The sequence below is a fragment of the Cololabis saira genome, chromosome 6, assembly GCF_033807715.1.
Source record: "Cololabis saira isolate AMF1-May2022 chromosome 6, fColSai1.1, whole genome shotgun sequence".
Lineage (NCBI taxonomy): Eukaryota > Metazoa > Chordata > Actinopteri > Beloniformes > Belonidae > Cololabis > Cololabis saira.
This window is the reverse complement of record NC_084592.1, coordinates 44,810,942-44,834,558: the sequence shown is the minus strand read 5'-3', so window position 1 is coordinate 44,834,558 and position 23,617 is coordinate 44,810,942. Positions and strand designations below refer to the sequence as shown.

General features: G+C 38.7%; 1 protein-coding gene across 18 annotated transcripts in view; it reads left to right on the top strand.

Annotated features, from left to right (window-relative positions):
* The window catches only part of mycbp2 (MYC binding protein 2), a 181,973-nt gene that overhangs the window by 57,785 nt on the left and 100,571 nt on the right, over positions 1–23,617 (top strand). For 14 of the 18 annotated variants that reach the window (XM_061724194.1, XM_061724193.1, XM_061724189.1 and 11 more), the window contains exons 12-22: positions 2,451–2,655; positions 2,747–2,911; positions 3,753–3,911; positions 4,036–4,240; positions 8,124–8,269; positions 10,182–10,292; positions 13,475–13,579; positions 17,771–17,890; positions 19,719–19,800; positions 20,637–20,754; positions 21,950–22,308. In XM_061724194.1, the coding sequence (XP_061580178.1) occupies positions 2,451–2,655; positions 2,747–2,911; positions 3,753–3,911; positions 4,036–4,240; positions 8,124–8,269; positions 10,182–10,292; positions 13,475–13,579; positions 17,771–17,890; positions 19,719–19,800; positions 20,637–20,754; positions 21,950–22,308 (1,775 nt within the window). The remainder of the gene's footprint in view (positions 1–2,450; positions 2,656–2,746; positions 2,912–3,752; positions 3,912–4,035; positions 4,241–8,123; positions 8,270–10,181; positions 10,293–13,474; positions 13,580–17,770; positions 17,891–19,718; positions 19,801–20,636; positions 20,755–21,949; positions 22,309–23,617) is intronic. The other 4 variants (XM_061724195.1, XM_061724179.1, XM_061724185.1 and 1 more) reach the window with 3 other exon arrangements.

The following is a 23,617-nucleotide window of genomic DNA, read 5'->3' as shown; positions in this document are numbered from 1 at the left end:
ATTTCCAGGGTTCCTACGGGGGCTTGAAATCCTTGAAAGTGCTTGGATTTCAATGTTGTTTTTTCAAGGCCCGAAAAGTGCTTGAATTTTAGTTTAAGTGCTTGAAATTATAACTCTGTCTTTCACAAATTTGGGATCAGACTGTATAGTTTAGTTATTACAAGGAGAAATAAAATCAGTAAGATGAAACATAACAGCATGATAGTACGACGGAGTATTAGGGCCAAACTAAGACAACAAAAAAATAAGGAAATTATGAGAATAAAGTCGTAAAATTACGAGAATAAAGTCGTAAAATTACTAGAATAAAGTCGTAAAATTACGAGAATAAAGTCGTAATATTTTGAGAATAAAGTCGTAATATTACGAGAATAAAGTCGTAATATTAAATATATTATAAATATATAAATATAACTTCACAAGATGCTCAATATTCCTCATTTTTACACAGGGAGAAGAGTTCTCATAAATTATATTCTCATAATATTACGACTTTATTCTCATAATGTTACGACTTTATTCTCATAATGTCACTACTTTATTCTCGTAATGTTACGACTTTATTCTCGTAATGTTACGACTTTATTCTCGTAATATTACGACTTTATTCTATTACGACTTTATTCTTGCAACATTATGACTTTATTCTCGTAATTTTACGACTTTATTCTCATTATATTATGACTTTATTCTCGTAATTTACAATTTTTTTTTTTTCTTAGTTTGGCCCTAATACTCCGTCGTATGATACAATGTACATAATTGTGATTAAAAAGCAGAAAAAGTAATTATGAGTGTATATATTCCTGTAGATATTTTACCCCAGCGATAAGGTGCTTGAAGATTTTTAAAATGACCCTTGAAAGTGCTTGAAAAGTGCTTGAATTTGACCTTGAAAAATACGTAGGAACCCTGAGCTAGTCTTTCTGGGGTCCACAAAAAAAAAAGGAACGTACAGAATTATACAATTGCAAATACAAAGTGATTACATGATTTAACTCAATGCACAATGACAAGTTCAATACTAGATAAAATTACATTAAAGAAAAGAAAACTATAAAATAATACGGAATGCAAAAGAACAAACAAACAACAAAAACTTTACAATGTTAAGTAGACTCTGAGATTCTTTTTAAAAGTTAATTTGTTGTATATGCAGCAGAGGTTTTGATGCAGGTTATTCCACAAAGTCACTGATCTATAAATAAAAGATCTCTTAAGATGATTGGTCCTTGGAATTGGTCATTTGAGCTGACTGATTTGCTGACTGATTTGAGCAGATGTGGAGCAACTACAGGGCTGTCTCAGAAAATTTGAATATTGTGATTTTCTGTAATGCAATTACAAAATTGCAAATACCTCACCTCAAGTATTTTTGAAAATATTTGTAAATTTTTTGTAAATATTATCCTTTTTTTTTTTGGGGTGTTTACTATTTTTTTCTCTCTTGTACATACTCTTTTTCTACTTTTTATATTGCTCTTTTTATTATTTAACTACTTATTGGTTATTTCTATTTTAATTTTTTTTGTATAAAGTGTGTGTGTGTTTTGGCTGCTGCACGACTGAATTTCTCCTCTGGGAGATCAATAAAGTCTTCTATTCTATTCTATTCAAAAACAAAAATGTCCTACATTCTGGATTCATTACAAATCAACTGAAATATTGCAAGCCTTTTATTATTTTAATATTGCTGATCATGGCTTACAGCTTAAGAAAACTCAAATATCCTATCTCAAAAAATTAGAATATTCTGGGAATCTTAATCTTAAACTGTAAACCATAATCAGCAATATTAAAATAATAAAAGGCTTGCAATATTTCAGTTGATTTGTAATGAATCCAGAATGTATGACATTTTTTTTTTTTTTTAATTGCATTACAGAAAATAAAGAACTTTATCACAATATTCTAATTTTCTGAGACAGTCCTGTATAATTATATAATTAAAATATATAATAATTATTCATAATTATTATTATTATTTTTATTATTATTATATGATTATATATATTATTATATAATTAAAAAAACAACAAACTTTTATACAATGAAGACGTTATTAAATTGTTTGTGTCTAGTTTAAAAAAAAAAACAGTTTAGATTTTCTTCGGACCAGGATTCTCTAAACATCCCTTTTTTTTTTTTTTTTTTTTTTTTTAAATTGCATTACATAAAATAAAGAACTTTATCACAATATTCTAATTTTCTGAGACAGTCCTGTATCACTTCATACTCTTCTACTTGAATGTCTCAAAGCAAAGAGTTTAGACCAAGTAAATCAGATTGAAACTATTTTAAAGGCTGGTTCTGACCCAGTGGGAGTCCTTTCTCTAAGTATAGTCTGGAATCAACCATAAACAGTAACTCCACAACAACCTCCTCACCCAGAGACTTTTATTTGTCCTTGTTTTGGCGTGTGGTTGAGCATCTCTGCTCTCTTCTCTCAGATCTACTACACAGGAAAGTACCAGAGCCTGGGCATAAAGCAGGGCGGCCCATCGGCAGGGAAGTGGGTGGAGCTGCCCATCACCAAGTCTCCCAAGATCCTGCAGTTCTCGGTCGGCCACGACGGCTCCCACGCCCTCCTCGTAGCGGAGGATGGGAGTGTGTTCTTCACCGGCTCCGCCAGCAAAGGAGAGGACGGGGAGTCGAGTAAGACGGCCGCTAAAAACACTCAAAACGCCAAATTCAGGCAAAGTCAGAGCAAGATCTAAAAGGGATGTCGCTTGCTTTTGTTTGTCAGCTAAAAGTCGAAGGCAGCCCAAGCCGTACAAACCCAAGAAGATGATCAAAATAGAGACCAAGACGGCCGTGTACACGGCCTGCAACAACGGCAGCAGCAGCATCGTCACCAAGGACGGGGAGCTGTACATGTTCGGCAAGGACGCCATTTACAGCGACAGCACCTGTGAGTCGTCAAACTGTTCTCTTTTACCAGCATTTCGTTTGTAACGACAAAAATACATATCATTTTCTAGCAGCACCTGTTTCTACGGAAGAGTATTAGGGCCATGCAAAAAATATTTGAGAGGGGAAGGTTTTTTTTTATTGTGCACTTCGAGAAAAAAGTTGAAATGTCGAAGAAAAAAGTCGAAATGTCGATGAAAAAAGTCGAAATGTCGATGAAAAAAGTCGAAATGTCGATGAAAAAAGTCGAAATGTCGATGAAAAAAGTCGAAATGTCGATGAAAAAAGTCGAAATGTCGATGAAAAAAGTCGAAATGTCGATGAAAAAAGTCGAAATGTCGAAGAAAAAAGTCGAAATGTCGAAGAAAAAAGTCGAAATGACGAGAAAAAAGTCGAAATGTCAAGATTAATGTGGAAGTACAATTTCCAGAAAAAAGTCAAAATGTCGAAGAAAAAAGTCGAAATGTCGAGAAAAAAGTCGAAATGTCAAGATTAATGTGGAAGTACAATTTCCAGAAAAAAGTCGAAATGACGAGAAAAAAGTCGAAATGTCAAGATTAATGTGAAAGTACAATTTCCAGAAAAAAGTCGAAATGTCAAGATTAATGTTGAAATGAGGAGAAAGTCGAAATTTTGCCTTTTTTCTCAACATTTCAACTTTATTCATGAAATTTTGCCTTTTTTCTCAACATTTCAACATTATTCTCGACATATCAGCTTTTTTCTCAAAGTCCTTAATGAAACTCCTCCTCTAAAATATTATTTTTATTTTTCTCCTGCCTGGGTCTAATACTCTTCCATATGTTTCAGAAGTAAATAAACACATTTCTGTCTCTCCACAGGCCAGGTGACGGACCTTAAGGGTCACTTTGTCACCCAGGTGGCCATGGGTAAAGCTCACACGTGTGCCCTGACCAAGAACGGCGAGGTCTGGACGTTTGGCGTGAATAACAAGGGCCAGTGTGGCCGAGACACGGGAGCCATGAGCCAGGCAGGGAAAGGTGAGCAGCACAACACAGACACAACCACCACGTTTAAGACATTCATCTGCGTTGTGATTCACATGCCTACATAAGCATTGTACCATTCTCGGTGTGATTCCCTTTTGTGCTGCTGTTGTCGTAGCGTTCGGTGTGGAGAGCATGGCCACGGCCATGGACGAAGACCTGGAGGACGACCTGGAGGAGAAGGAGGAGAAGAGCATGATGTGCCAGCCGGGCATGCACAAGTGGAAGCTGGACCAGTGCATGGTCTGCACCGTGTGTGGAGACTGCACCGGCTACGGCCCCAGCTGCGTGAGCAGCGGACGACCCGACAGAGTTCCTGGAGGGTAAGTTCCCAGAACCGGGAGAGACCCGGGAACTCGGAGGTATCAGTGACTACGTTTACATGCAGTCAATAAAACTTTTAAAACCGGAATATTAGCAAAAACCCGGTTGTGCACGGCCATGTAAACACCAATAACCCCTTTGAATAGCCGGAATTTGCTCATATTCCGGTTTTTAAAAACCCGAATATGAGCCCTGGGTTACTATGAATTTGTTTTCTGCGCATGTTCTTTTCGTACGGAGCCAGTAAGAGCTTAAGTGAATAAAAAAAGTAACTTCGTGGCCACGTTAAAGTTAATCGAGAGCACGTTATGTGTCATCGTGAGCACAATTTATTAAAGCGTGGGTACGATTAACAAAGCGTGTGCACATTTTGGAAAATTGTGCGCACAATATATCATAAAATCATGAGTACGATTTACTTACCCTTGATCAAAATTTAATAAACGTGCACACGTTATATTCAATCGTGCTGTAATGCGTCCCTTATCAGCCATAAGGGCATTAAGATCCTTTAAACATGGATCTCCTAAGAATTTACCATGGGTTAGGCATGGCGCAAAAAGAAATGCTGGCAACTCTAGCCACCCAACATGGTATAGTGATCAGTCTAGCCACTTTAAAAAGAATGCTTAGAGCAAGTAATCTCCGCCGTCGGAACTGTGATGATCTAGGTCTCATCATTGATTTTATTTTGGGCCAACTCCAAGGCCCAGGAAGACTCCATGGGTATCGTTGGATGCACAAGAAATGCATAAATAACGGTTTACAATTAACTAAAGCGAGCACTCAATTAAGGAAAACGAGAGCTCGTTTAACCAAATCGTGCGCACAATTTAGTAAAAAAAATGTGCACATGTTTTATTAACTCGTGTGTACGATTGATTAAATCGTGTTCATGATTTAATAACTCGTGAGCACGTTCTATTAACTCGTGCGCACAATTTAATTAAACGTGCACACGAGTTAATAGAATTTGCTCACGTTTTATTAAATCGCGCAAACGAGTTAATAAAACGTGCACTCGATTCTGTCAACATTAAAAATATATTGCATGATCCTTCACAGGCTCCGTATTTTGCAAGGAATCTTGGTCTTTTGAGTCCAGGAAGTTCTTATAAACATGGAGAAACGCAAGACCAGGAGGAGACTAATCACTTCATAAATGTAATGAAATGAACATTTTGTCATTTGTAGACGGTAGAAAGTACCGGGATAGCCAGATTAACAAAAAGGTGAGCCAAAAGTTGTGCGAAGCAGCATTTGTACGAACGCCAGACCAGATCAAGCTCCGCTGGAAGACGCTGAAAAAGGAGAACTACAGGGCCGAGAATCAAAACGACTTCTACTGGGCTGTTGATTATCCGTTGTTGTTTTGGATTTGGATACAGGAAGAAGTAGCTGAAATGACGGGAATTCCGTCATCACGTTCTCCGTGCGTCGCTGGTTTGATCCAGATATTCCAAATGATTAATTACCATGTATACAGGGATAACCCTGTTTACTCACGCATGGAAACACATTATTCCCAATGTTTCAGTAACCAGAATATTGACCTTAACCCGAATTTTGACTGCATGGAAACGTAGTCAGTGATGAAGAGAGAAGCTCAACTCACTGGTGATGATACAGAGAACTGTTTTTACAGAGCCATGGTTGGCTGGAACTCTATACCAGTTCATATTTCTCATGTAGGGAGGGAGCAAAGATTCAGTTGAAACAATATATTTTAAAATGTAATGAATTATGATTTGACATTTGGAAAGGAATAGAATTACAGGTGGTGTAAACCCTATCACAATAAAGGTGAAAAGTGGTCAAGAATTGTAAGATAAGGTCATTTCAGGCAGGTATTGTTTATGAAGGTGTTTTATTTGACTTCATTTATATGTATTTATGTCTGAGAATGATGGTGATTTAGTTTTATCCTCTGTGTTGTTTGTGACTAAGTACGGAAGAGTATTAGGGCCATGCAGGAGAAAAAATATTTGAGAGGAAGAATTTTTTTTTTATTGTGCACTTTGAGAAAAAAGTCGATATGTCGAGATTAATGTTGAAATACAATTTCAAGAATAAAGTTGAAATTTCGTGAATAAAGTCGAAATTTCAAGAGTAAAGTTGAAATACAATTGAAATACGACTTTTTTCTCGAAATTGTACTTCAACATTATTCTCGACATTTCGACTTTTTTCTCAACATTTTGACTTTTTTCGAAGTGCAAAATGAAAAACAAATCTTCCTCTAAAATATTATTTTTATTTTTCTCCTGCTTGGCCCTAATACTCTTCCGTAGACTAAGGGAGTTGTGTCTATTATAGGGCTGGGCGATTATACGATCTCGATTTGTGATCGCGATCAAATTAAGCTCGATCACGGTGATCAGCTGTGGGTCTACTTTCTCGATCACGTGCAAAACATGCTGCAGCAAAGTGCACGACAACCAATCACAACCCGCTTTCCTGGCACCGCGCTGTCTGCATTAATTGATCATGCATGACATGCCGCGGCAAGTTGCATGACCATAGGCAGTAAACTAGTCACATCTGCCTCCCCTGCACTGGTGGGAGCAAGCGTGACCAGAGAGAATAAAACTACAAGACAACAACCGCAGGCTAGCGTTAGCTTAGCTTCGAGCCGACCGGGACTCACGGTTAGCGGTTATTTATTTATTTATTTCGCCGGACAACTTCTTCCGAGCGTACAGGAGGAGGGTGTGATGGATTCACAAAATGCCCTTCGTGATGGATGTATTGTGTATTCGAACCGCACTCATTAAAGTTGTGATTCGCTCTGCTTGTACCACAAATTACTCTGATCACCGCCGACTTCAGAAACTCCGCGGCCCCGACATGGGTGTGTGTGTGCGTGCGTGCGTGTGTGTGTGCGTGTGTGTGTGCGCGCTCAGCGGAGTGAATGTGTCGGAACGCGGAGGCAACAAGCAGAGCTCACCAGATGACGCCGTAGGCTCTGCGTTGGTGTAACGCGGGACCATAAATCAGCCTTAAGTCCCTTTAGGCTAATACTGTGAGAAATAACCTCTCATAATAGCGGTACTACAGTTAATAAATGTAATAAAACTGCCGTTTCTGCTGGCTACTGAGTCCTGTTAGTGGCGAGTGAGTTTTAACTCCTTAATTACCAACCAGCGTCAGAGTCACGCACAGTAAACAAACAGTGATGTTAGAGAGCCACCTTTTGGTCAATTTAAGCAACAGCATCGCCAGCTGCTTGACAGTGGCTCAAATCATATTAGTTTACTGTTTTTGTTTTTAATAATGTCATTGCAATTTTATCTATGCAATTGTGAAAAAAATGGCAAAATAAATGAAAAACTGTGAACAACCGCATTCCGTAGGCTATTCGGTACTCAGTATTCAGCCAAGTCTTTAAATTTTATTCCGCTTCAGTTTCGGCCTCAAATTTTCATTTTGGTGCATCCCTAGTTTTTTCGGTGGGTACCACTGGTAGCATTCTGGATTCTTGTTAAAACATGCTATTTTCTTTATTTGTTAATAAAAAAAAAACTAATCTCTGGTTTCTTTCTATTTTATTCCAGAAGGGAGGGGGGGGATCTTCTGATTTAAAAAAATCGTGATTAAAAATCGAGATCGTTCAATATGGGAAAAAAAATCGTGATCACTTTTTTTGCCATATCGCCCAGCCCTAGTCTATTATTGTTGTTTTTGTCATGTATAATGTATGTCTGTTATGTATTAAGTGTTAATTTGTGTGTTGTGTATGTTGGACCCCAGGAAGAATAGCTAATGCTAATGGGGATCCTAAATGAAACAAACTGGTGGCAGGAGTTTTTTAACATCAGCATCATTGACAGCATTACATGTGTATTTTTTTTCTATCTGTTTATATATTATTTTGTCCTCCAGCATCTGCGGCTGCGGCTCCGGAGAGTCGGGCTGCTCGGCGTGCGGCTGCTGCAAGACGTGCGCCCGCGAGCTGGACGGGCAGGAAGCCCGGCAGCGGGGCATCTTCGGTGCTGTGAAGGAGATGATCCCGTTGGACCTGCTGCTAGGTATGTGTCAACTCATATCTCATCACCCTTCCAGCCCCGCATGATTGAGCAGCGCGTGGAAACGAGTGTGCAGCCATGCAGGAAGATCAAATACAGCGTAGTATATACGTCAGAGGGCGTGCAGATTTATGGCTTCGGTTCCAGCGGGCCACATCACTGACACACCTTAGCCCGTCACCATGACGACGGGCGATGCAGCCTTTCCTGCAAGGCTCAGTGTCATCTAGAGAGGTGTCTCCCAACCTGGGGTCGGGCCCCCCTGGGGGGGCGCCAGAGATATCTGGGGGTGCGCAAAACTTTGTCTGCTTTGAAATGATGCAGTTGTAAAAATTATATTTGCGAATGAGTCATTCATAAGACATTGTTAGGAATAATTTATGAATGTCTTGAATATTTTTTGTTTTTTATACACTGGTGACAAACACAGGAAATGATTTAATTCCTTATTATTATATCATTACTCAACATTTAATCTACTCCGACAGGTTGTTAAAGGAAAAATGTTAAAAAAAATGTTGGTCTCATATTAAAAGAGACATTTTTCAGAAATATTTTTATGTCCTTTTATGTTCTTTTGTGCGTATTTTATACATTGGGGACATTGGAGAAAAACAAAGTCATATGTATACAGAGTAAACCAAAGAGAAATGTATCAAAAAAACATAATTAATGTTCATTTTTTCAATTAAAGACTATTTTGGTGCTAGTACGTACGGGTCGGGGGGCCCGGCTGGTCTTAGACACAAGTACGGGGGGCTCCAAGGAAAAAAGGTTGGGAACCACTGCTCTAGATGCAGACCTGCAGGATGCAAACCCAAATCTGCTGTCAAAGGCTATTAATTTGTCTTAATTGTACAGTGATAACAAACACGAATGCCAAATAAATAAATATATATATATATATATATATATATATATATGTATATGTGTGTGTGTGTGTGTGTGTGTGTGTGTGTGTGTGTGTGTGTATATGTGTATGTATGTATGCACACATACATATACACATACATGCATACATATAAGTATGCATGTATGTATGCATGCATAAATGTAATCCTTTTACTTCTCTTCTGCCACACCATGAATGACAAGTAACAGTCACTGTGTTGTTTACAAGCACGTTTGGAGCAGAGATGGTAATACGCAGGTTTAATGAGCTGCACAAGCATAAATAACAAAACCTGAGCCCGCCGAGGGCCGAGCTGATCAAAGGACAGAGGTGTGGTGATTCTGCTGCAGCCTGGTGTCATCTGCATCTGATTTAATCTGCTGAAACACTGACAGCCCAGTGCAGCGGCACCGGGCTCCGGTGGTGCAGGTCCTAAAATAGCTTACTGGTAGTCTTATTTTTACAAAATATGTCAAATATCGACTCTTCAGGAAAAAAAAAGGGTTTTAAAATGTCTATTTTTAGCATTTCTGTTGAAATAACTCATTTTGAGCTGCTTGGTTTGAAGAGTAAACACGGCAAACAAAGCTCGTGTCTTTGCTTCATCCTTTCCACATATCCTCCACTTCAGGTTACTCAATACATTGATTACACTTTAATTAAAGCTGCAATGTGTGTGATTGGTCCTGAGCATGTGGAGCTCTAACCCGCTTTGGTAATTCTGCAGAAGCAAAGATATGAAGGTTAAGCGTAATGGATCACATTAGAAGGTTTTTCTGCAGACTGTTTGTCCTCCTGCGCTGCACCTGCTGCTCTGTCTGTTGCCTTTAATACTGTATTCCTTGCTCTGGTCGTTGCTCAGCGCTTGTTAGTAACTGTGTTGCTCTAGATCACTGCTCTGCCATCGTGTCTCTCCCCCTCTCATTGATGTGTGTCTCATTCTTGTTTTGCTCGGCTTCATCGTCACTCCCCCCCCTGCATCCGGTCCGGGCGGCGCGTCCCCGCGGCCCTGTATGTTTTCAGCTGTGCCTGTCCCTCCCCTTCCAGGAGTGAACATCGAGGAGCACATTCAGATCCGCCAGGAGGAGAAACGCCAGAGAATCAACCGCCGGCATAGGCTGGAGGAGGGAAGAGGTACGCACCACAAACATGGACGGAGCGTGTTATGGGAGTGTGTTTCCGTTTATTTAGGACAGGGGTGGCCGACCAGTCAGACGCTAAGAGCCACAATTGTTGAGTTATACTTTAATGTCCACTAGGGAAATTTGTTTTAGGCATCAAATACATGCATAGCGTAGGGCTGTGCGATTTTGGACAAAAATAAAATCCAGATTTTTTTTTTTTTTTTTTTTTTTTTTCTCTGAAAACCCGATTTTCGATTTTTTTTTTGGTAAAACTACAAAAGACAATGGAATACATTGTTTCAAATATTTTATCTTTATTTTTAAAGAAAAATAGCAAACAAATGTCCCTATTGGGAATGAAGTGCAATTGAAAGATACTGTAAATCCTCCTTGAGTTTAGTAAAGTGACATTTACAATTTTCTTGACCAAACAAAGATGACTGGACAAGCTCTGTCTGTAATGCAGCCAGCTGCAAAAAAGAAAAATCGATTTTCCGATTTTCCTTTTTTCCTTTTTTTAACATCGTCTTGATTAATAAATCCGATTTAGATTTAAAATCAATTAATCGCACAGGCCTAGCATAGCGTATAAAACCACATACAATCAACACATACAGACAGCAACAGATATCAGACTCAATACCACAATAAAATTAGTGAGAAACCAAGCAGCAGTGAACGACATTGCACATACCCTATAGGCAGAAATTGCATCTATCCCGGAACCTCATTTCATTATTGGTACAGTATGAAAAAAGCAAGAACAAAGAATAAAAACAAGCTATTTCCTCATTAGCAGCATGGTAGTAAAGATATAAAAACAAGGACTGACTACTACTGGATCAGTTAGCAGCTTAGTACAGCAGATCAAATACCTGTCCTGGTGGGGACTCTGCCCTCTAAAGGGAGGACAGGTAGTTTATTTAATAAGGACAAGGAGGTGGGGAGAAAAGATAGCTTGTAACGATTGCTCTTCCATTTACTGACTCTGAACCGTTTCCTGGACGGCAGGAGCTCGTAATCAGAATGTAAGATATGGGAGGGGTCTGGAAGGATGCTACTGGCCAGAACTACTACCAGGTGAAATCCTGCAATCTGATTGGTTGTTAACTGTGGTATAATGAGCTTATACCACGGCTTCTATTCTAAAGCCTTGTCACAGCAGATCATTCCGCGTCAGGGAAGCAACAACGTATCCATGACAACAACCAACTGTTACAGATTTTTTGACGGTTACAGCAGGTAGCAAAAAGTATCTGGTGTTAAAGTAAATTTTTTATTTTCGTTAACAATTAATTAGGCACGTTCACGGTAAACTTTGATCTCCAGGGAGGAGCTAACGATGGGTGAATGGATTGAGGAGTGTTTGTCTCCGAAAAAAAGAGACGACAAAAGACGACATGCGGAGCTACATCTGGAGAGATGGGAATATTTTTTTTCCACAGTGGGGCTATTTTTACTGGATAATATGTATTTCTTATTGATTAAAAACAACATAAAATAGATTGTGTATTCTTCTTTCGTATTTGCATTATTGGTAACCGTTTTATAAAAGCAATACATCACTTCGCGTCGGGCCGAAGAGCGACCCTCTGCTGTGATATAAAGAGCGTATACCACGTCCTGTCATGATGTATTGCTTAAATATTAATATTTAAATATTAATATTTAATTTATATTATATATATTAAAATCTGTTAAAAACGTCCTGTGTTTATCCTGTGTTTATCTTCATATTTTCGTTTGGCCGTGCATTTTTTCCCTGCCATTTTGAGAGGTAGTGCAGGAAATAAACCAAAACAATCGTTCAGTTTGTGATACAAGCATGAAATTTGGTACACACATAGCCAAAGGCATTCCAAAATAATGCCAGAAACAACTCTTTTTATATGACTTAGGGACATAATATGATATTTTAGACATATTTACCACATATAGTACTTGGTAGATGTCTCTTGGATAATTGAAAAGTTGTCATTTAATATTCAAGATGGCCACCATTTTTTAAAGATGACAGCCATCATTTGTGTGACTGTCGGATATGGATGATCTTGGTGTCTAATCAGTCATTATTTATGATGTAGAAATCACATTTGAAACATTGGAATTGGCCAGAAGCTTCCTTCTACCTCAAAACTGAACATGACAACTGTTTCTTTCATGATAACAGCCATATTAGCCAAAATAAAATATATACCGTCATTTCATGAAAATAGATCTATTATACATAAAAACAAACTAATAATAAACCAAACTACTAATAAACCTTGAACTAATCAAAAACCAAAAAAGATCCTCATATCTGCAAGAACTGACCCATCTAATGAATGGATAAGTAATAGAGTGGATGTTGAAGCTCAGCCAGGGCAAACTGGCAACTCATTTCAACTAATCACTCATTAGAAAACACTTGTTTCTGGTGGCCATTTTGAAAAATGGCTGCTATGGACGCCATGTTGAAAATTCATGATGGCTCCACATCCATTTCTTTTTTTTTTTCTTTTTTTTTGGGCTCTAGTGGCCCTTTATTGGAGATGCAGACTGGAAAGGGGTAGAGAGGGAGAACGGGGAAGACACGCAGCAAAGGTGCACGGGCTGGATTCGAACCCGCGACCGCTGCAGGAGGAGGACTGTAGCCTCAGTATATGGCCCGCTGCTTAACCCACTGCGCCACCGAGCGGCCCCACATCCATTTCTTTTGGGGAAACCTTTGGCTATTTGTCTACATTTCATGCTTGTATCACAAACTGAACGATTCCTAAACAGCTGGACTAAGTGGAGTTTTTTTTCCCTCCAAGTTATTTGCGTCACAAACACAAAATTATCCACTTTTCCCCCACTTCCTACGGGTTTGTCTTTCACTGCCTCTATCAAATAAAGTCGCAAGAGCCGCATGACACCAGCGAGCCGTGGGTTGGCCACCCCTGGTTTAGGATTAAAATCTGTGTTGTAGGCTTTAAAATATAGGGATGGAAGGATGTAATCAAGACAGAGGAATTGAAGTGGCTTCACATTCAGAACATCCAGGCACTGCAGAGTGGGGGTGTTGCTCCATGGTGTCTTCCCTCTTGCTTGTGTTGACATGATTTTTCAGTGTGTGTGTGTGTTGGTACTGTTGTGGTGTAGTATAATCGTGTTATCTCCCATTTTGTGAGCATTGTGCATGCATGTGAAAGTGTTTTTCTCCCCCAGGCCCCCTTGTTTTCCCCGGCCCCATTTTTATGAACCAGCGTGAGCAGGCGCTAGCCAGAGTAAGACCCCTTCAGGCACTCAGGCATAAACGGGACAAGCACAAAGGTACTATGGTCTTCACTAACCGAGCGGGAGCGGAGACGCCCCTTTGATTCACCTCCCAGTCTGGCTGTCCCGTCCACCTCCTCTTTCATTCTCTGAAGACTCTAGCGGCTGATCTCCTGGTGACGAGCGCTGCAGCTCTGTGGCTCGATCTCACCGGGACTCACGGGATAAATGACCACCTTTTTAAATGAGTGCATTTACATGGGAGGTTTAATTCCTCTTTAATTCAGAATTAAAATTAAATACGATTTTAAAATGAGTAAAAATTACCATGTAAACACCTAATTCCGAATGAAAATGGCCATTCCGAATAAACTTAATTTCCAAGTAAGTGGCTGGTTTATTCCGATTTTTAAATCCAAATAGAATAATTCAGCGATCATGTAAACGCTCATTCCTCTTTAAATTAATCCCGGTCTTTCTTTCTGCTCGTTCCCTCTCCCGTCTGTCTCCATGACGCTTATATTCCACGCTGGGCTGGTTTTCCAAACCAAGTTTCAAGATGGCAGCACGCAGTAAACGGTGGTCAAGAGCAGAGACATTTATTTAATAAATAGCTTGGAGGACCTGGAAATAATTAAAAGAACAGATGGAAACAGGAAACATCAAAATTGTTTGTTTTTCTTCCAGTAGACGTAATTTCCGGTAGACGTAACTACGGTGGCCGACAAGGGCCAAACGCACTGCAACGGCCTAATGCGTCTCAGTTAAGGAAAACAGCTTCAAGTACAGAAACGATTCAAATTCACAAACTCAAAATGTATGGAGGATTTTTTGTGCCAAAATTAAATAAATAAATACATCATTAATTAATTAAAATGGGAATGAAATATATCATTAATTACTTAAATGTGTAATTAATTAATTAAAATTAGAATGAAATATGGCATTAATTAATTAAAATACAATTCATTTTAAGTAAAAAAAAAATATTTATTATTTCAACATTTAATTAATGAATGACACATTTAATTAATGATTTAGTGTTGCGTGTGAATCATGAAATGTAAAACTGTCAGTTTCACTCGTCAAACTCAGTGGGCGGGCCTAACGCAAATCTAGTGGAATCCACTGCTTTGGTCTGAAACTGGAGGTAGAAGAGGAAGCCTTTCTAAACATGACAGCTGTGAGTTGCGTGTTGTAGAGAGTTGCGTGATGCAGCAGCAGGTATCTGCTGTGACGGAGCCGCTGGAGCCGGAGGAGTTCTGCTCAGAGCTTCTTCAATTAAACTTGCTGCTTCTCTCAGCAGCTCTGGGCAGGATTTTTACATTTTGTACACCTTGCTGTTTCAACATTTGTGGTTAGAGGACCGAGGTTTCAGTGGTTGCCAATACATTTTTGGAGTAGATTAAAAATTTTGGAGTAGAGTAAAAAGTTTGGAGTAGAGTATCCAAACCAACGTAGAGGTTAATAGTGCCACCTAGTTTATCGTAATGTGTTCACAAGCCCTGCAACAATCCATTATGTGGATTCGATTTGCCTTGACTTGATGTGCAGGGGAACCAATGAGGTGTTTGGAATCCGCCCACTGAGTTTGACGAGTGAAACTAACAGTTTTACATTTCATGATTCACACGCAGCAACACGAAATCATTAATTAAATGTGTCATCAATTAATTAAATGCTGAAATAATAAATATATTTTTTTACTTAAAATGAATTGTATTGTATAAAAATCCTCCATTAAAAACGAGGTACGTGGTGCAAAGGAAAAAACGTGCTGCAAAAAACAAAGACAAATGCAGCTTCATCAAATGCAAATAGAGAAACGATGCAAAGCACAAAACGATATAAAACAAGAAACCATCTTTAAAAGAAAAACGCTTCATAATCAGTTACCAAACCTGCAGGGGGCGCTCTCAGCGTAACAGCTCAATGGACAGACACACGGGATGTAGAGAGAATACGGGACGCTTCCGTTTTTCAAGGGACGGTTTGCAACCCTAGACTCGATTGTGTTATGCTAAAGGTCCGGTGTTTACTGCTGATTAGTTTCCTGGTTTATGAGCTTAAATCCTGGGAGTAGTCTGTCTGCTCGGCCGTCTGCTGCCTTAAACAGGAGCAGAAGTTCCAGCTTAGACAGGACCCACGCAGATTAATTAACAACTGAGTCATTAAACAGTTTTTGTTTGTATTTTCGTTTCTTACGGCCTTTGAATAGGAAGATTTTTGTCCTGGAGGACAGATCTGTTACACCTCTCGTGATCATAGATGTCAGAAATGCACGTAATAAAACATTTAAACAGAAAAGGCAGTGATGACACTCATCCTCCCTACAAATACGTTGCTGGTCGTCACCCGGCTGTTCGGCTTCTGCCCAAGACTTTTCTCTCCGGATTCAGACCCCGCTGGGCAGCATTTACTGTTTACTTCAGATTTTTGATGCCTGCTTTTAAAGACATCGTGCCCGGTTTAAGTATCTCCCGAGTTGGCACATGTTTGAATAATAATGTCAGAAGATCTGAAGAAACAACGGTGGACACCCCAGTTTCTGATTTATAAAAGCAGCAGCAGTTTATCTCTTTTAGTCATTTTAAGAATTTAAATTTTGCTGAATAACTTCCTTTATGTCCCGGCCGTGTAAACCACGGCCTCTGAGCTCCCTCCGTCATGCCTTCACCTTCACAAACGTGATCTCATTACCCCCCTACTGAGAGTATTCCTGTCCAGGACGGCCAGCGCAGCTTTGGTGTGGTTTAAGGTGTTTAGAGAACTTCTTTATTCCCACTAACATTCAGAGTTGCGTCTTGAACTTTTTCCTCTCTGTCCCCCTGAAACACTACAAGCCAATCAGTATTTACTTTCAATTTACTAAAAGTGCCCCTAACTCAGGTGTCGGCAACCCAAAATGTTGAAAGAGCCATATTGGACCAAAAACACAAAAAACAAATATGTCTGGAGCCGCAAAAAATTAAAAGTCTTGTATAAGCCTTAGAATGAAGGCAACACGTGCTGCATGTTTCTATATTAGTTAGAACTGGGGGAAGATACATTTTCTCATTATGCACTTTGAGAAAAAAGTCAAAATGTCGAGAAAAAAGTCGAAATGTCAAGATTAATGTTGAAGTACAATCTTGAGAGAAAAGTCGAAATGTCGAGGAAAAGTCGAAATGTCGAGAAAAAAGTCGAAATGTCGAGAAAAAAGTTGAAATTTCAAGATTAATGTTGAAGTACAATCTTGAGAAAAAAGTCGAAATGTCGAGAAAAAAGTCGAAATGTCGAGGAAATGGTCAAAATTTCGTGAAAAAAGTCAAAATGTTGAGAAAAAAGTCGAAATGTCGAGAAAAAAGTTGAAATTTCAAGATTAATGTTGTAGTGCAATCTTGGGAAAAAAGTCGAAATGTTGAGGGAAAAAAGTCAAAATATCGAGAAAAATGTCGAGGAAATAGTCAAAATTTCGTGAAAAAAGTCAAAATGTTGAGAAAAAAGTCGAAATGTCGAGAAAAAAGTTGAAATTTCAAGATTATTGTTGTAGTGCAATCTTGGGAAAAAAGTCGAAATGTCGAGAAAAAAGTTGAAATGTCGAGGAAATGGTCAAAATTTCATGAAAAAAGTAAAAGTGTTGAGAAAAAAGTCCAAATGTCGAGGAAAAAAAGGAAAGGAAAAAGTAAGAAAAAAAGGAAAAAAAGAAAGAAGAAAAAAATTATTTCTGAAAAAGCTCCAGGGAGCCACTAGGGCGGCGCTAAAGAGGGCTTGCCGACCCCTGCCCTAACTGAAGCCGTTATGTCACCTGGTTGACCGTAAACCAGAACCAGCTGGTTCCTGGTCCTAAAAGCAGGGACGGGCTACTATTCTCACTAATGTTTGGTCTATTCAGCTTTTCATACTCACCCTTTCCAACTGGGACGTCTCGCAGCGCGAGATCTTCTCTCTCTCTTCAAAGATAGAAATGTGTTGGAAAAAAATAAATAAAAAAAAGCCATTTCTTTCAAATCGGTCCATTCAGACATAACAGGACCGGTTACCAGATCCCTCTGGGTCGCAGAGCTGTTAGTCCCTCCTTTTCTTCCAGCATGGTTCTCCCTTTCCTTTCCCCCCTCTGTCTTCTCTCCAGTCGTCTTTTCTCCCTGCAGCTGTTTCTCAGGACGGTGCGGAGACGCCTGCCTGGGTGGTCTAGAGCCGCCGCTGCACTGCTCTCTGTCGGCGTTCCTGCACCCAGAGATGCTAAACTTCCCTGCTTGGCTTTTACAGATGGCAGCAGCGAGCGCGGGGAGAAGGACGCCAGTAAAATCACCACGTACCCGCCCGGAGCCGTCAGGTTCGACTGCGAGCTGCGGGCCGTGCAGGTCAGCTGCGGGTTCCACCACTCAGGTGGGTGCTGCTCCTTCGTGGCCTTGGCCTCAGACGACCACGTCTGTCCTTTATTTATTTATGTATTTATTTATTTAGCCTTTATTTAACCAGGTTAGTCCCATTGACCCTAACCATTTTAAAATCCTTACACTGGCTACCTGGTAGTTTTCGTGTTGATTTTAAACTTCTTTTATTAGTTTATAAAGCGCTACATGGTCTTGCACCAAAGTATATTTCAGAGATGTTTTTATTCTATGAACCAGGAAGGAACTCAGATCCTCTGGCTCTTCCTTTCTAGCTGTTTCCACAGAGTAGAACTAAAACATTTGCTGCTTTTAGCCACTAATGCTCCAACACTGTGGAACAGCTGGAGGATCTGAGAGGAGCTGGAAATGTGGACATTTTTAAACGTAGACTAAAAACTCATCTCTTTGGTCTGGCTTTTATGTAGCATCAAATTTTATAGTTTTATTCTGTTTAACATTTTTTTAGAGGTATTTGTCTAATTTATTTATCTATTTCTTGTAATGTTTTTATTATTGTTATTTTATTGTTGTGACTGATTATTTTTAGCCTTAATTCTTGAACTTTTATCATTTTCATTTTAATTAACTATATTGTATGTCAGAGTGCATTGGTCTCCCAGTTTTTATTTTATTTTTGTTTTTATTATGCTTATTTTTCAGTCAAAATGTTAAGCACTTTGTATTTTATGTACCTGGATGAAAGGTGCTATACAAATAACATTTGATTGATTGATTGATTGAGATCGGGGGTCTCTTTTACAAGGGAGACTTGGCCAAGATAGCAGCAACACAGTTACAGAATTAAAAGATAAAAAACTAACAAACAAATAAATGAATTACATAAAGACATAATTAATTAAAACACTTGCATACAGACAGTCTGAACTCCACTGTTTTCATCAGAGCTTTAAATTCAGTCACAGGTATGAGGTTTATCATAAATGCAGTTGGGATTGAAGTTTATTCCAAGCATCTGGTGCTGAAAACCTAAAAGCTTTTCTTCCCAAATTCCGTTCTTATTTTTGGAAACAACCAAATGTAAAATGTCCATTGAGCGGAGATTGTAACCTCCTTTTTTCCATGTTAAAAGAGAAGATGAATAAGAAGGAATTTTACCCAGAATGGCTTTATAAATGAATATATACTAGTGACTGAGGTGACGAGCAGCTAACGATGACCAGTTTACTTTAGTGGAGAGAAGACAGTGATGGCTGAGAGAAACACAGTTTGTTATAAATCTCAGTGCAGCAGGATATACACTATCCAACATGATACACACTATCCAACATGCAAAGACAATGAATAGATGCATTTATATGCAGCACATCTCCATAGTCAATTACAGATAAAAATGTCGCTTTCACTAGTTTCAGTTTTACATCAAAAGAAAAGCAAGACTTGTTTCTATAATAGAATCCTAACAAAAGCCTCAGCTTTTTTACAACATACTGAACACTATTTGTTGACCATTTCTCGTTAATATTTTATCAGTCAGTGTGGATCTCACTGTTTTTCAAGTGGTGAAGAACATAAGTTTAGTTTCCTCTGCATTTAAAACAAGCTGCAGGGGACAAAGCTGTGCTTGTACCCTGTCAAAATCATATTGTAGATATTCAAAAGCCTTTGCAGGAGTGGGTGCAGAGCAGTAAATGGCAGTGTCATCAGCATAATAATAATAATAATAATATATAGAAATGAAAAGTTGAATTTGGAATGTTTATTACATGGGAGAAAACGGCAACAAGGAAGCTCGTTATCCAGATTAAAGTGACCTTCAGTTAAAGTAAGAGGGGAGTAATAGTGATTATTTTGCTCTACAGTGGTCCTGATGGAGAACGGAGACGTCTACACGTTTGGTTACGGCCAGCATGGGCAGCTCGGTCATGGAGACGTCAACTCCAGGTAATCTGAGAGAATACGTCTCCTCTTCTCTGCAGCTGCTGTTTCTTTTTTTGTGATACATTTTTTATGAAGAATCTCATGTTAAGACGATGATCATAGTACTGTCATAAATGGCATAGAAAAATGGAAGCAGTACGGTCAGAGATTCTCTCCTCTTCCTATGCTAAAAAATAAAATGTACTTTATTTATTATTTTTTTATTAATTTTTTTATTCTATTTATTTTTTTGTTCTGTCTTATGATTGTATGTTGTATTTCTGTATGTTTTATTCTGTAAAGCACTTTGGCTCACCTAGAGGTGGCTGTAAAGGGCTATATAAATAAAGTACATTTACATGCTAAAAAATAAAAAGTAAAAACAAAACAAAAAAAACTACGGCGACAATAATAAAACAAAACAGAAAATAAATAATTCATGACTGCGCCAACCCTTCCCCCCATTACCCAGGAATCCCAGTATCTCTACAAACCATTAATATTAAAATATCCAGTGACACACAACAATGCTAATTTCCTCCACCATTCACGATGATATCCACAGAAAGTATATGTATCCACTAGAGAATGAACAAAGAGTACACATATGGTATAATATAATGTACATACAAAGTATTCTAACCATAAAAGCAAAATAAAAAAAAACACCTAGAACCACAGGTAAAAGACAGTTGATGAAGGATGGTTATAATAATACACTGATTTTCTTCAGTAAATTCGACCAACAAATAATATTTTGTGCTTTGGCGTAATGTAAACGTGCTGTTTCTTTAAATAAATCTGAAAACAACAAAACCAGATAAGTTGTCAACATTTAACCCACCGTTCCGACCTTGCAGGGGCTCGCCGACTCTGGTGCAGGCTCTTCCCGGTCCGAGTGTCCAGGTGACGGCCGGCAGCAACCACACCGTCGTCCTGCTCATGGACGGACAGGTCTTCACCTTCGGCAGCTTCTCGGTGAGAAACGTGATTTTGACAAAATGCAGGGCTGGAGATCGATTCAAATGTCAAGATTCGATTCCAATTCTTAAGATTCAGAATCGATTATCAAGATTCGATTCCAATAACGATTTGAGTTAGTGTTATTAAAACTGTTTTTTGAGCTGTTACATGAATTATATGACTCTGTACGTAGTTATGCAAAATATTACTACTAGTATTATATTGAGATTAAACAGCAAGTATTGCAGCTAATGATGCTGTAAGGACCAATCAGCTCCCAGAATGCTGATAGAACTGCTTTCAGAAACATCGTGGGGCAGAATTACCAAACAGATCCAGGGAGGAAACAGAGACGGATGAAATCAGTTTTATTTTTTCCCACATTCCGTTTAAATTTTTCCCATTTTCTGTCTTTTACGGGTTTTTAATTTTTGAGAATTAGGTTTTTAGCATTTTATGCAAATGTAACCCCAAGACAGTATATAAAGTAATGAAATATAGACAATTTATGCAATTATAACTTAAAACTTCAATGTTTTCATACCTTTAAACATATAAAGGCAAAGACATGGCACTACACTGCAAAAACTCAAAATCTTACCAGGAATATTTGTCTTATTTCTAGTTAAAATGTCAAAATTTTAGTCAAAAAATCTCATTACACTTAAAACAAGAGTCATTACCAGAAAAATAACTTATTTGACAATTTTCACCTGTTTCAAGTAAATTTTCACTTGAAATAAGTAGAAAAATCTGCCAGTGGGACAAGATTTATCTTCTCATTACAAGCAAAAAAATCTTGTTCCACTGGCAGATTTTTCTACTTATTTTAAGTGAAAATCTACTTGAAACAGGTGAAAATTTTTGTTTTTTCCAGTGATGAGTCTTGTTTTAAGTATAATGAGACATTATAACTAGAAAAAAGACAAATATTCTTGTTAAGATTTTGAGTTTTTGCAGTGTAGTTATGCTCGTGCCCAATAAAACATTCCTTTTTTGGGCATAAACAAAAAAATACCAAAAGTTGTAATGTAATGATGAAAAAAATAAATAAAAATCGATCTTTAGGAATTAATGAGAATCGATTTATAATCGGAAAATTGATTTTATTTTTTATTTTTTTCCCAAAACAGGCCTACAAAAATGTATTTTCCATTCAGGAAGCGTGACATTTTTTCTCATTCCACCTGAATGTTTCCTTATTTTCCAGAAGGGGCAGCTGGGTCGGCCCATCCTGGACATGCCGTACTGGAACGCCAAGCCGTCGCCGATGCCCAACATCGGGGCCAAGTACGGCCGAAAGGCCACGTGGATCGGAGCCAGCGGGGACCAGACGTTCCTGCGGATCGACGAGGCTCTCATCAACTCCCACGTCCTCGCCACGTCGGAGATCTTCGCCAGCAAGCACATCATCGGGCTGGTGCCGTCCTCCGTGTCCGAGCCGCCGCCCTTCAAATGCCTGCTCATCAACAAGATGGACGGAAGCTGCAGGACCTTCAACGACTCGGAGCAGGAGGACCTGCAGGGCTTCGGCCTCTGCCTGGACCCCGTCTACGACGTCATCTGGAGGTACGTACAGAGACGAGGGACTGATCCGTGCTTACAGTCCAGTCCGTTCTCGCCCAGGACCACTTTTTTCCAACAATATCTTTATTTGGTTTTCAAAATCCTTCCAATGACACAAAAATAAGAGTGCTCTTATAGTCCGTGTTCCAGACCAGATATCAGCACCACTCAAGGTGACCAAACCTACTTATGATTTTTGAAAAGATCCATGTCTATAGATGATATTTTGGTAAGATAACCTTCCTGAGTGGCAGCTGGATCAGAGTTATCAGCTCATGAAGTTACCAGCCCCTTCAGGTTAATTGATGATTCTAAATTGGGTTTATTATACATTTCCTGAATCCTTATGGTCCTGTGAGTATTCACTTTTTGGTATTTTTGTTTTTTTTGTATTTTGTGTCTCTAATGTTTATAAAACTAAGCTGGTTCCTTATCTCATTGCTATGTCCTTTATGTCGTGTATTTTCGGATAAAGACCAGTTTGTGACATTAGTGGCTGTTATAGTTTCATAAGAGCCTAATGATGCTCTTCTAGTTTAAGGCTCACAATGACCGGTAACAACAATATAGTATGAGTATATTATACATTTCCTGAATCCTTATGGTCCTGTGAGTATTCCAGTTTTTGTATTTTGTGTCTCTGTTGTTCCTAGTTGACACAGGGATAAAAGATAGTATATCATTTAGGCGAAAATTGTGTAAAAATGTGTGTTGTTTATAGTTTAAAGAGCTGCAGTGACCTCTATGTTGGTCAGAAAGATTCACATCTTAGCTTGAATGAATGCTTAGAAGGTCCCCTTTAAAATGATACCAAAGACAATATAGTGAAACATTGACAGATTTCCTGTTCATGAGTCTAAACCAGGATATGCAGCAGCATCTAAAATGTAATTTCTGAAGGGGGTGGTAACTTCATGAGCTGATAACTCTGATCCAGCTGCCACTCAGGAAGGTTTTCACACCAGAATATCATCTATAGACATGGATATGTTCAAAAATCACAAGTAAGTTTGGTCACCTTGAGTGGTGCTGACAAGTGAAATTTTGGGCTCTGGCCCCTGGACTATTACATAAGGAAACATCAAGGGCAGCTGAATTATTGTCCAGCATTCCAGTCATATTTCCTTGCAACTCAGGTATTTATGAGATATCATAAAGCAACACTCAATTTAGTTTTAAATGAGAAAAGGAAAGAGAGAAATAAAGAAAGAAAGAAAGAAAGAAAGAAAGAAAGAAAGAAAGAAAGAAAGAAAGAAAGAAAGAAAGAAAGAAAGAAAGAAAGAAAGAAAGAAAAAATAAATGAATAAAACCC